The following is a 13151-nucleotide window of genomic DNA, read 5'->3' on the forward strand; positions in this document are numbered from 1 at the left end:
CCAATTATAAAACCCTGAACAAGGGGCTTATGTTTTCCATTAATCTCATAGTATTTAGATATTCACTGAAATATCTGAAAATTGTTTACAATATGAGCAAACCTGAAATGGACATAGCACATGCCTCGCAGCAACTCTGAGCTTTGACATGCCTACAAATGAAAGCCTGTGTCCTACACAAATCCGATCAAGAGAAAACTGCTATTCTTCCCCAGAATATGATGTTCTTGTGCCTACCTAAGAGCTGCCAAGGACAGATACCAGCAGTTACATACAGCTCTTCAAAGACCTCGGAGTCTAAGGGAAGACTGATAAAAATAAGCTCAGGCATTCTTTGGTCTTAACTCTCTGGCATCTTTCCTTTTAAAATGCAATTTTACAAAAATACTTTGGGGCTGGAGATGACTCAGCAGTTAGGGGCACTGGCTGCTCTTCCTGAGGACTTGGGGTTCAATCCCCAGCAACCACACAGTGGCTCACAACCATCTGTAGTGGGATCTGATGCCCTCTTCTGGTGTGTCTGAAGACAGCTACAGAGAATGGCGTCAGGAGACTAGGTGGGACGTGCCACTTCTCCTGAGTGTGAAGCTGAAGTAAGAAGAATGTCCAGGAGGGGAGCAGCCCAGGGGGTGTCCCTCACAGTAAGGCCTGCTTTCATCTAGTTACTATGGAAAATGCGTCCATTATGCATACAGGAGAGGGCACAATCTACTCAGAGAGCAGCCATTACACAATCACTGACTGCTTCTCCACACAGGATGCTAAGCCTCCCCTACTAACAGTCTCTGGTGTAAACGCCAGAGCTTCCCCCATACACTCTAAATATACAACAATCAAAGGTTAAGGAGATCAAAACTGCTTTGTGCCAGGCAGAGGTAAACCTTTAATCCTGGCATTCGAGAGGCAGGAGACAGGCAAATCTGTGAGTTCAAGACCAACTAAGTCAGTCCTTCTTGAAAAACTCCCCAAAGAAACTAACAAAACCCTTTTCCCACAATCTGAATTCCTGACAAATAGTATCATGAACATGTTAAAAAACAAAGACTTTAAGAAATATTTATTTACTCAAAATAAAATATAAGGTCTGCAGAAAAAGACAAAGTTAAAATCAGATTTTGTTTCTGGCTGTTTGCTTCCCTCACTGCCTTTCTGTCAACAGGACTGACTTTACGTAGAAGAGCAAATGATGCCTTTCAATGTTCAGCAAGCGTAGGCTGTGCTTTCTCTTACCTAAAGCTGGGAAGCAGCTTCCAGTGGCTTACCAGATGTCTCACCAGATTCCACAGTCCACCATCAAGCTCCTTCCAACCTTAATATTAACTCCAAAGTAGCCACAAGCTCAAGCCCTGACCTTGCTACTCAGTGTGACCTTAGTAAAGCCTGAAGCTGTGCTTGCTCGCACTCCTGTGCACATGCTGAAGTCAACACCAAGTCGATCTTACATGGAATACTTACAAAATGACAAAATGTTCTGTAAGTTCCCTTTTATTGCTTCATTTTTCACTTCAGCTTGAGCAAACGTACTACTTGCAAGGAGACATTCATTTTCCTGGGGATAAAGCACACGTCAGTGATAATACTCTTCAATAGTAAGAATAGCTAACAATATTTTGATATGTCACTTCAGTTTCCAACATTTCATATGTTTTCTATCAGCGTGAACCAAGATCATCCATTATCTTGTTAAAGAATAACCTTCTGAGCCGGTGTGGTGGCTCACGCCTTTATTTCTTACTCGGGACCCAGAGGCAGGGGCGGGGAGATCTCGAGGCCAGCCTGGTCTACAGAGCAAGTTCCAGGACTGCTGTCTCGAGAAAACGCACACACAAAAACCCAACAGAAAAGGCCTTAAAGTACACAGAGCTGAGTGAGGGAACCTTGGGCAAACAGTAACTTCAGCTCGAGGGCCAGCTCCTAAGAAGCAGTAGTGCACAGGCAGCCTGCCTACATTTCACTCAGGACAGCAGTGCTCTCACTTACAAGGCCAGCACAGAAAGAAATGGGAGCTTAAAAGAAATACACATTTCATTTAATGTTTATGGATCTTTTGGTTCCATGAATGTCTGTGTATAACACGTGTGCCTTGTGCTTGCAGAGCCCAGAAGAGAGTGTCAGATCCGCTGGAACTAACTGTGGGTTCTAAGAATCAAACCTGGCCCCTTGAGGAGCAGTCAGTGCTCTTAACCACTGAGCCATCTCTCCAGTCCCACTAAAACGGTATTCTGATACATGCACTAAAGAAAAGATCAAATTGATTTAACTCCAAATGGTTGTTTATCACCTATCCCAACAATAAATAACTTAAATGTATGAACCAAAATTTAGTTCAAATGATTTTTATATAGTTCAGTGTTACAAACCACCCTGATAATTTAAGGCAAAGAATAAAAATAAATTATGATATATCTATAAAATAAAATGTCACACAAGCACTGAAATGACTTACAGAATTACATATTACTATAGGAAGAAAGCAAATAAAATGTAAGATGATGAATAATAACCACTTTTCCAGAGAGATTTCTTAAGCACACTCATGTATGAAAAGAAAAATGTTAAGAAAAAATGATTATCTAAAAAATAAGACTATCTCAAGGACCCATTTATGGATGAGTTATATAGTTACTGACGAATAGTCTCCAATTTATCAATGAATGACATATAATACTGTCATAATTTTAAACTGATGAAAATAATATTTTATTTGTAGCTAAGAATTAAAAAAAAAAAAAAACTTAGTAATACCATAAGGTCAATTAGGCATTTAACAGTATGGTTGTTTCTAAGCCAATAATGCTTAATTCTGAAATTTTAACAATGAAAACAAAAGGTAATTAAAATAATAATATAGGCAATCGAAGCTCGGCAAGTTTACAATTTAGGTCTAATTTTCCCCTAAAAGAGTTCTGAGAAAACAAGAGTACCCCAGACGGCACTGGACCCTCAGGCTGTATTTCTGCCAAGAATAAACTATGCAGAAAGTCACTGTTCACAAATAGTTTCTAACTGTAGAGCGAAGACAGCAGGAGGTCAACATGCTCTTCTGAGACAGAGCTCACTTGTCAGAGTCACAGCATGAAAACATGACAACATGGCTACTGTATCAGTATAAGGAAGCTGATGCCAGAAGGTCACAGTTACAAGTGCCACCTGAGGCCTCATCCTTCCTGAACAGGAAGCGAGGAAGGTAAAGGCCCTCAAGATATAACTCCCAATTTTAAAATTGACTATGAAGCTGTTTCAAGGGAAGAGAGGAACATCCTGACAGACATCGAGACTGTAAGGTACTGTCGGCTCCGCAGCTTGTTCTGTTCTGGCACAACCTGTATTACAAACCTGGGCCTCGGACCCGCTTTTCCTAACTGTATAGATAGCATTTAGCTTTGAAATTAGAAAAGGCAATTCTTGTATTGTTTTTTTCTATTTAATGTGTATGAGTGTTGGCCAGCATTCATGTCTATGTACCATGAGTGCCTAATACCTGTGGAAGCCAGAAAAAAGTGTCAGATCTCCAGGTACTGGAGTTAGACAGGTATGAGCTACCACTTGTGGATCAAATCTGGATTTTTTTTTTTTTTTTTTAAAGATTTNTTTNTTTNTTNTATGTAAGTACACTGTAGCTGTCTTCAGACACTCCAGAAGAGGGCATCAGATTTCGTTATGGATGGTTGTGAGCCACCATGTGGTTGCTGGGATTTGAACTCGGGACCTTCAGAAGAGCAGTTGGCGCTCTTAACCACTGAGCCATCTCGCCAGCCCTCAAATCTGGATCTTATAAAGAGTACTAAGCCCTCTCTCCAGAAGCGGCTCTGCAGGTGACACTCACCCACACCATCCCTATCCTGGAAGGGCCACGAAGCATGGCGGAAAAGCGGCGTTTCAAATGCAGGGTAGTAAATGCACTATGAATGCAGGGTAGCAAATGCACTATGAATGCATTTAGGGAGACTAGTGAGAACAGTTTCCAGGGAGATTAGTGAGAACGGTAAGAATGAAGAGCGAGTCTCCTTAATGTTCTGTCTACTAGCACACAGTCGCATCAGCACAGAAGGAGGTGCTCTTTGGTTATGCTCTTTTGTTATGTTACGCGGCTACATAACACTGACTGGCGTATTTATAAAGCCTGAAAACTGTACAAGACCGTTCTCAGTGCTCCACTCAGTGTTGCTGTCCTGATAATGAAACACCAGGAAGAAAGGGCGAGATGTTCTTCCATTAGCCGTGAAAAGCGCACTTGTACCCACCTGCAAAGCAGCGCGCACGGCCTGTGCATTATCGAAGCACGGAAACACGTAGTTTATATATGTTTCCTGGTCAGGATCCACTCCCATTTCGTTCATTATTTTGAGGATATCTATTATTCCTGTGAGATAAAATACAGCATGGCAGAGATAAAGAACTTGGAATTCAGGGAAGTTACAAGGTTTAGTCTGACGATTCTCTCCATCAGCGAGAATGTGTCCTCAGTTCTTTGTCTAACCCACATCCTAGGGAAAGAGACACCATTTACCTGGACAACTCCCACCCTCTAAGACTGTCTATCATGGCTTCTATGATCAACCAAATATGTTTTTGGACACAAAAGCCTTTTTAAAAATAGGGCACCTCTACTACAACTACCACACCTTGACTCCGAGAGCACTTTACTCTCTGGGCTCCCCCTCCAAAAAACTTCTTTGTTGTGGAGATGGGGTCTCCCTAGGTAGCTCTGGCTCACCTGGAACTTACTATAGACCAGGCTGGCTCCAATCCACTTGTCCCAACCTCCAGAGTACTGGCTAAAGGCGGACATCACCTGTCTGGCCCAGTCTTTCATATTCTTACTTTTATGCTAATTATATCAAAGGACATTTGGGTCCTAATTCTGAGCTTTTCCTCTCATTTATGTTTGACCACTGAAAATATGTTATATTCTAAGTAGTGACTTTTCTATTTGTACCACAGAAAAGCATGAAGGACTCAAAAGAATCTCTGGGTGGCTGGTGATGGTGAACTTCCTCCCTCAAATTCAATAGGAATGCAATCATGGCATTATTGAAACCTCGGTTCAATTCTGCCTGTTTCCGAGGCTTTTCTCACGCCTTACGCAGCATTCCTGAGCAGCTGCTGTCCCATCTTCCCACCAGTTTAGGCAGGATGCTGACTGGACAGAGCAGGCTCATTTGGCCAGTGAGAATATCTGATTTCTGGCCTTCCACGCAGTCATAGAAGCTACAGAAAAACATACAGCCCCGACCGACGGTTACTTCTGGGACTGCACAGGACACTTTCCTATCTTCAGGACCTCCAGAAGAGGAGGTCTAAAGCGAGCAGATGCTTTTTAAAAGTTGAGGGACAACTGACACTTTCTTGTAGTCCTGAGTCAGTACCTCTAACACAGCAGAGGCTTCCGTGGTTTTCCAAGTGATTTAAAAATCTCGTTCCTGAGAGCATATCCTTAGTATGCACTCCTGTGTCTCGTTGCCAAAGGACAACTAGAAATGTGAGGAAACCCGGGGCAGCCACTGAGCAGGGACAGCAGGAAGCATCATTTCCACAGGCAGAAGCCATGTGGATGCAGACATACTGACGGCCAGCCAGGGTCAGTCACCGAACCCCTTTGCCTCTCAGTTCCCTTGATAATAACATGTGAGCTTTCATATGCTTCCTCAAAATCTCACTTCTGAGATCTGAAGGACAGACAGATGTAAGATAAGCCCATCTTCCACAAGTCCAGCTCACTCAAGCTACAAACAGCTGCTTTCTTTTGTTTTCTAACTGCTAATAGCGCAGTACCCAACGCAACTATAGACCCTACAACATGGCACAACCAGGAAACTGACCCGACACACAGACACACATAGGTAGGTCACAAGCATTTTCCTACTTGTGTAAAGGCAAACAGTACTAGTGTGGCCAAGAGTTTGGCGGAAAGCTGTAAACTTTCTGTGATAAGAAACACTAAAGGTTGCCTCCTGCTTCTTCAGCACCGGAGGCACACAAAGAGTTAATCAACTCACATATTGTTTCACAAAGACTTTCCTAAAAAGGATTAGAGACTTTTATAACCAGAAACAATTAGGGAATACTTGTTTCACTATTTCCTCTAACCCAGAAGACGACTATATATTTAAAATCAAATTGCCACATGAAAGTCTGCTAAAAGCACTTTTTGTTGTTTGTGCGCTGTTTGTCACCCAGTGTCACACTAACAACTTTGCATCTCATTCCACAGCACATTACACTGTGAGGTAAAATGAAAAAAGAGCATTTTGTTTCCCCAAGGGGGAGGCACTTCTGTTAAAAGCCTCTTTTATGAGACTATTCTTTCTGATTACCAGTAATGCAAACCAAAGAATTAGATACTGTGCTCTAAAATTTGATATTTGTTCCATTTTATTCATATCCTATAGACATCCCATGTGTACAGGGAAAAGTACGCTAAATGCCTAAATGTACTTAAGAAGCTAAAAGACTGAGCATTTCCGTCCTTCAATCAGCAGGCTGTCAGGTCACAAGCACCACTTTACAATAAATACAAGTTTCTGTACCTTTCCTGCTGCAGTGGCCCACAAAGGGAATCGTACAGAATGGTACAGAGAGAGCACACACTCTCTGCTTTATCAACTCCATCCTATGTAACTTTACTACAGCTAGAGAAACTGTTTACAACCACACTCAACAGCTCGAAAACTGAAGAGATGAACTATGAAATGAAATGAAGGTGGAAAAATCCACTTCAGCCTGATTTAACCCAGTTCCAGTGTCTCGAGAGATCTCATTCTCAGAAGTGTGCTTTTAAAGAACACAAACAGACTCTGACTAGTTCTGACCCCAGAAAAGGCAACCTCACCTTGCACATTTTTTGTTTTCTGATGCCCAGCAAGCAACGGCCAGAAATAGTGAGGTCGGATAGGAGACCCTTCTTCCCTCAAAGCCTCCATCACTGCTTTTGCCAAAGCTGAAAAAAATAGAAATAAAAATCACAGGCCACGTCACCAGGCTAGCTCAGAGACACTTATTAACGTTGCTCTGCACTAAAAGACCACAGCACCTGTCCTATTGGCTTGAAGAGCACAGTGCAGCGTGAAATGCAGTGAGGAGCTGTGCAGCTTGGCGTCCCTCAGCCTCCGACAGTAGTCTATCAGCTTCTCAGGGGGCTGTGGAAAAAGACACCGAGTCAACCGTCGGGCAGAGCCTCAACAGGCAGAGCCTGTTGACTCTGTGCAACATGACTTTGTGCAACAGTCAATCCTTTTGGAAATAAAATCTGAATTTCTCCTTTCTATCCAGAAATCTTCAACATTACAAAGTTTTACGTTGTTTACAATTATTCTAATCTCATGAATTTTCTCCTGTGAGTCTCACTTCAGCACTAAACACAATCTACAAAGTGGAAACAGGCAGAATACCGTATCCATAGCCACACAGTGCCGCAAAAAGAAACTGCCAAAATTATTGGAGCTCTCGTCCTTGGACAGGGGTAATGCCAATAAAACCTGGAACGCAGTGTCTTCTAACTTCTCAGTGGCTAAAAGCAAAATGAGGTTCATTGCATCTGCGAAGAAAACAAAGACATCTGTTGTTACTAAACTGAGCAATCTGTTTAAATTGTAATCAACACTAAAGAAAAAATAGGGCCAGCAGCACGGTTCAGCAGAGAAAGACTACACATGACCTGTGGTATATGCACACCCAAACACACACACATGACCTGTGGTATATACACACCCAAACACACACATATGACCTGTGGTATATGCACACCCAAACACACACACATGACCTGTGGTATATGCACAACCAAACACACAAACAAAAATGTTTACATTTTTAAAGAAAAAACTTAAGAACTGCAAACCCCACAAAGATCTAAATCTCTAAGAGTAACCCCGTTCCTGCTTGCACCACCCAGGTACTCACTGTTCACCTCCCCACAGTCCTCGCTGTTAGGGGAGAAACAGGAAGGAAGCCACGTGTTAATGGAAGGCGTGCAGATAAACGTTCTGAAATACCTGGAATAGACCTTCTCTCATAGGTAACCTTCTCCAGCATGTCTGAGACATACTGAGGGTAGCCAGCCTTACTGAAGCTAACAATCACTTGCAAGAAGTCACGGTCCATGAAGTAATGGTCTGACTTCTCCACTTTCTCCAGAATCTAAAGATGGTTGTAACAATCAAAATGAAAAGTTAGAAGTATTATTGCTAAATAAACAAGACTTAACTGCCCAACCCAACAGTAACTGCGGCCCATCAACATCCTACTAAGTTCTCTTGGAACGTTCCTCTTTACAAAGAGAAATCTTTAAAACAGACACAAGCTATGGGTTTTTTTTGTCTGTTTTGGTTTTTTTTTGGTTTTTCGAGACAGGGTTTCTCTGTATAGCCCTGGCTGTCCTGGAACTCATTTTGTAGACCAGGCTGGCCTCGAACTCAGAAATCCGCCTGCCTCTGCCAAGTGCCAGGATTAAAGGCGGGCGCCACCACGCCCGGCACAAGCTATGTTTTTTGCTTCACATAAAATGTAACACAAGTTCATTTAATGACTTCAACATTGACTTGGACAGCATAAACCATACCTGCTTAACCTGGCCAATGTCACCCCTCTCAGCATGTGCATTCAGCAAGGCCAGATACGTGTCTGGGCCAGGATCAATGCCGGCCTGTTTCATCACTGTGAGAATATTTTCTGCACTTTCCATATCCCTGTAAAGTATTCCAAAGAAGACATAAGATTACTGAATACAATCACCCAGTTTAAAATATAAGGCCTAACCTTATTAAATCAATCCTTTTAAACCCGTGGGACTATCCCCCAAGTGGGCAAATACTCATTAAACTGATTACATAATTCTGGAATACTAGACGTTCTCGTAAGCACCTGCAGTATTTACAGGTAACCCCACCCCCTTATGTAAAATTATGTAAGCATTAATTAAGAATCCCTCTTACACTAGGAATGCAAGGACACAGCTTTACCTAACAACAGAGCAGACTACTCACTTGAGAAAAATAAAATATTTCTTAGATCAGTAAACTTTATTATTTAATTACCTCAAATCAAGCCCTATATTTAACCCTGAGCAATTGTAAATTCTGTGTATCAAGTTTCAGGAGAAGTCATAAAAATCTCGCTGTGTTCCACCTCACATCAGTGTTTGGAACAGGAGTCAACACGCTCGGTGAGTTCTCTACAGTAACCTAGGACTTAAGCCTGCTGACAACCAAAGCCCAAGTGGGAAGTTACCTACCCAGCTCTCGAATGCCCTGTGACGAGAGCACTGAACACGGCCTCTGTGATCGGAAGGTCCTTCGTTTTCATAAATCCAAGGATCTTGCTGCAATAGAGAAGGGACATTTATCAGAGGCTTAACTGTGATTTGTGTGTGAACGAGGCTTTAAGTTACTTTTATTTATCATAAAAACATGTCCTTGTTAAGCAAAAACAAAAACAAAAAACAACAAAGGGAAAGATAATCCCCTTCTCAGGAAATTTTCCTTGAAATATCAATCATTTGAATACTCTTGTTAAAGCTCCAGGGTAAGCCAGGAGTGTGGCCTGGTGATGAGACACTGCCCGGCACGTGTGAGAGACCCTCGCTTCAATCCCTAGCATGGGGGCAGGAAGGAACATCAATATAGACTGCGTATTTCAACCTACGCCTTATTTCTTAAGCTTCAATTTAAAATGGCAATGAATTTTATATAAGCAGAGAAATATTGCAACTGATTTTACCTGAATCGGTGGGGGGAAATCCTACTTTTGTAAATGAACACTTTAAAGTGCTGATGAAGTTCCCTTAGGACGCAGGTTCTTAAAAAGTAAGTCCAGCTTTGCATCTTAACAATTTATGCTTCTGTTCTGACCAATTAGATCATAACTTTTACTTTTTTCCCCTTTTATACAATAATATCATTTTACTAAATTCACTACATTAAAATACTTCTGAAATAATTACCTTTATAAAGAAAAATATTTTTTTAGAAAAGTAGATATATCTTAGGATTTTACAATTTATAAATCTACTTGTATAAACCTCCATTTAGGGCTGGTGAGATAGCTCAGCGGTTAAGAGCACTGACTGCTCTTCCAGAGGTCCTGAGTTCAATTCCCAGCAACCACATGGTGGCTCACAACCATCCGTATGAGATCTGACTCCCTTTTCTGGTGTGTCTGAAGACAGCTACAGTGTACTTATATATAATGAATAAATCTTAAAAACCTCCATTTATAGATGATGAGTTAGATAGTCTGTCAGGCAAAGGAGCTTTTGGCCAAGCCAGACAACTGAACCCAGAACCAGAATCCATATGACAGCCAGAGCTGACTCCTGTAAGCTGTGGTCCTTGATTCCACGCTCATGCACACACATATATACACATAAACACACAATAAATACATGAAAAGGAAACTACAAAGTAGCCCGCATTTACAGAATACATACCTGGCACCTTCAATGTCGCCAACATTACAGTAGGCAGCTATCAGCCTCTGGTATGTTACCTGCAATGGAATGGGCTGCTTAGCATTTTCATGCATAATCATGCTTCTCTGAAAACCAACAGAAGTGGCTCCGGCGACCCAGGACCCACAGCAGCAGTTACCTACTCGATTTGGTTGGATGTTTGCTCCCTCCATCTTTGCCAGGAAGTCAGTAGGTGAAAATTTGTATTCATTTTGAAGATATACTTTAAGTAAAGCATTGTAATGACTGACATCATATACGACACCTATAAATGAAATTTAAATCAAACGTTCAGAAGAGCATTTAACATCGTATCTGAAGTATCACTAAATTCTGCAGACACTAATGGGTGCTTACTTACGAAACATAGTACTGTCTTCATATATGAGAACTCACTAACAATACCTCTGTATTTAAAAGTAACAGAGGCAGCCTAGAGATGGCTTAGCAGTTAAGAGTACTCTCTGCTCTTCCAAAGGCCACGAGTTCAATTCCCAGCAACCACATGGTGGCTTACAGTCATCTATACTTGAATCTGATGCTCTCTTCTGGCATGCAGACACACACATGCAGATACACTGAATGAATGAATGAATGGTAGAGGCATTCCTATAAAGTGGTCCTTACCATGCTACAGATGAACCGTGACTACAAGCCTTTTAAAGAAGCCTTTTAAAGAAGGACTGTTGGCATTTTTTGTTTTCTTTTTTAATTTTTACCAGGTCATTTAAAGCCTTTGCCTCAAGGACCTGCTCCTCCTTCAGCGAGAACACCATTTTCAGCCTGCTAGCATGATTTAGTCATAGTCTAACATCCTTGTCTTCTTCCTGTGTGGATACTGCCTATGGTGACATCTGTTAGGACAGCCACTCAGCTTATTCTACACACAATATTCTACTGATAGGACACCATGGCCATCCTATCAGTCTAAGAGTGGTGTCTAGTTTTTTGGCAGTGCAGTATGCCTTTGACCAAAGGTCTTCAGTTACATTCACAGCTATCCTGGGATGTGTGTGACCTTATAGGCAGGCACTATGATGGGGAGTCCAATCTCTTTAGTATTGTAATGATTTTTAGTAGGGCATTACAAGGAATGATGTGTTAGATCCATAACATGATTGTGCAACAAAATTACCACAGAATGTCCTAAAATGTATTTTTTTAAAGCATCAACACTTATTTAAAAAAAAAAAATCAACTCAAGGGGTGGGAAAGGCGGCACACACAAGGTGGACGGCTTTAGACTTATCACATTGACTCAGCTTCCTTCTGCTCTTCAATCACTTAAAAATCGGGAATGAATACCAGTTATCAAGTAGGCTTTGAATTATTTTTTAATATTCAAAATTTTAGTTTTGGATTTTTTTAAAGACTATGTAGACTAGACTGGCCTCAAATTTATAGAATGCTGCCTGCCTCTGTCTCCCAAGTGTTGGGATTAAAGACATGCACCACTATAACTCAGCTGGTTCAAAATTTAAAAAAAAAGACATTTAGCCAGGCATGGCGACAACGTTTAGTCCCAACACTGAAGGTAACCATCCCCTGAGAGCAAGATCCACGAGTAACGTCACGGCAGCCTGTCTCAACAGAGCAACAGCACAAACAGAATGCACTCAGTAAAGATTATATGTGGTGTTTGTCATTTTTCAGACCAGAAATACTTCAATATAGTGGATACACATACACAGGGAAAGGTACTCGCTGTGGTAATGGTACACCGTGTATGCTGCTCAGCATCTTCATTTTTGTGTCTAGTTCACCAGTCTGCGCAGATTGATGCGACTCTATCACAGACGCTCCATAATGTATAGATCTGATCCCAGTGAGCCCCCTGCTACCTAAGGAGCTACAGCAGAGCCTCTTGTGTGAGTCGCTATCTGGGAGCTGAGCTCTAACAATGCTTTGGGACTGTGGGGTGTTAAGTTACAACCACAGCCCAGTAACTGTTCTCTCACTTATCAAAATCCTAACTCATGATATGAAAACTACTTTATTCTTAATGCCCCTAGATGTCACTAAACTCACCAAATAAACATATTGCAAAAAAAGTACTGAATCAAGAAGTCATGATAAGGGCTGGCGAGATGGCTCAGGGGGTAAGAGCACTGGCTGCTCTTCCAGAGGTCCTGAGTTCAAATCCCAGCGACCACACAGTGGCTCACAACCACCCATAATGAGATCTGAAGACAGCTACAGTGTACTTACATATAATAATAAATAATCTTTATAAAAAAAGTCATGATAAAATAAGTTTATAATACTTATGTGAAGAACACAGTGGAACAGAAAAAAAATACACCTACACCTTACGTTACGCAGTAAAACAATCATACCTAACTGCTGAAGTTTGTCCCAGATCTTATGAGCAAACTCTGTCCTCTCGGCGAGACTCAGTTCGGGCAGGAGCGAGCCACAGCTGCGCAGCAGAAGCAGGGCTTGGTTGCTCCCTGGGCTCCCTGTGCAGAAACAGTTCATGGATCACGGTGGCTGCCCCAATTCCATGGAGGCAGCAACAAAGCATAATCTGAAGCTTATAAACGATTTGAACATCCTCAGGCTTTTCAAAGACGTCAAGAAAAATATCCCTCAATTATCCACAGCCTCATGGCTCACCAAAGACAAGACAGTACCCAGACACCACCCAATCCACAACACTAGTGAATAATACAACTTAAAATTGTACTAGTAGTCTGCTTTGAGA

At 41.7% G+C, this 13151-nt stretch overlaps 1 protein-coding gene across 1 annotated transcript in view; it reads right to left on the bottom strand.

Moving 5' to 3' along the window:
- The window catches only part of Lrpprc (leucine rich pentatricopeptide repeat containing), an 83961-nt gene that overhangs the window by 57955 nt on the left and 12855 nt on the right, over positions 1-13151 (bottom strand). Inside the window, exons 3-13 of the mRNA XM_021186193.1 lie at positions 12784-12906; positions 10591-10712; positions 10427-10485; positions 9233-9319; positions 8561-8687; positions 7995-8139; positions 7392-7537; positions 7034-7139; positions 6833-6940; positions 4245-4363; positions 1456-1549 (exon numbers count right to left, since the gene is read on the bottom strand). Coding sequence (XP_021041852.1) covers positions 1456-1549; positions 4245-4363; positions 6833-6940; positions 7034-7139; positions 7392-7537; positions 7995-8139; positions 8561-8687; positions 9233-9319; positions 10427-10485; positions 10591-10712; positions 12784-12906 — 1236 coding nt within the window. The remainder of the gene's footprint in view (positions 1-1455; positions 1550-4244; positions 4364-6832; positions 6941-7033; positions 7140-7391; positions 7538-7994; positions 8140-8560; positions 8688-9232; positions 9320-10426; positions 10486-10590; positions 10713-12783; positions 12907-13151) is intronic.

The sequence above is a fragment of the Mus caroli genome, chromosome 17, assembly GCF_900094665.2.
Source record: "Mus caroli chromosome 17, CAROLI_EIJ_v1.1, whole genome shotgun sequence".
In the NCBI taxonomy this organism is placed as follows: Eukaryota; Metazoa; Chordata; class Mammalia; order Rodentia; family Muridae; genus Mus; species Mus caroli.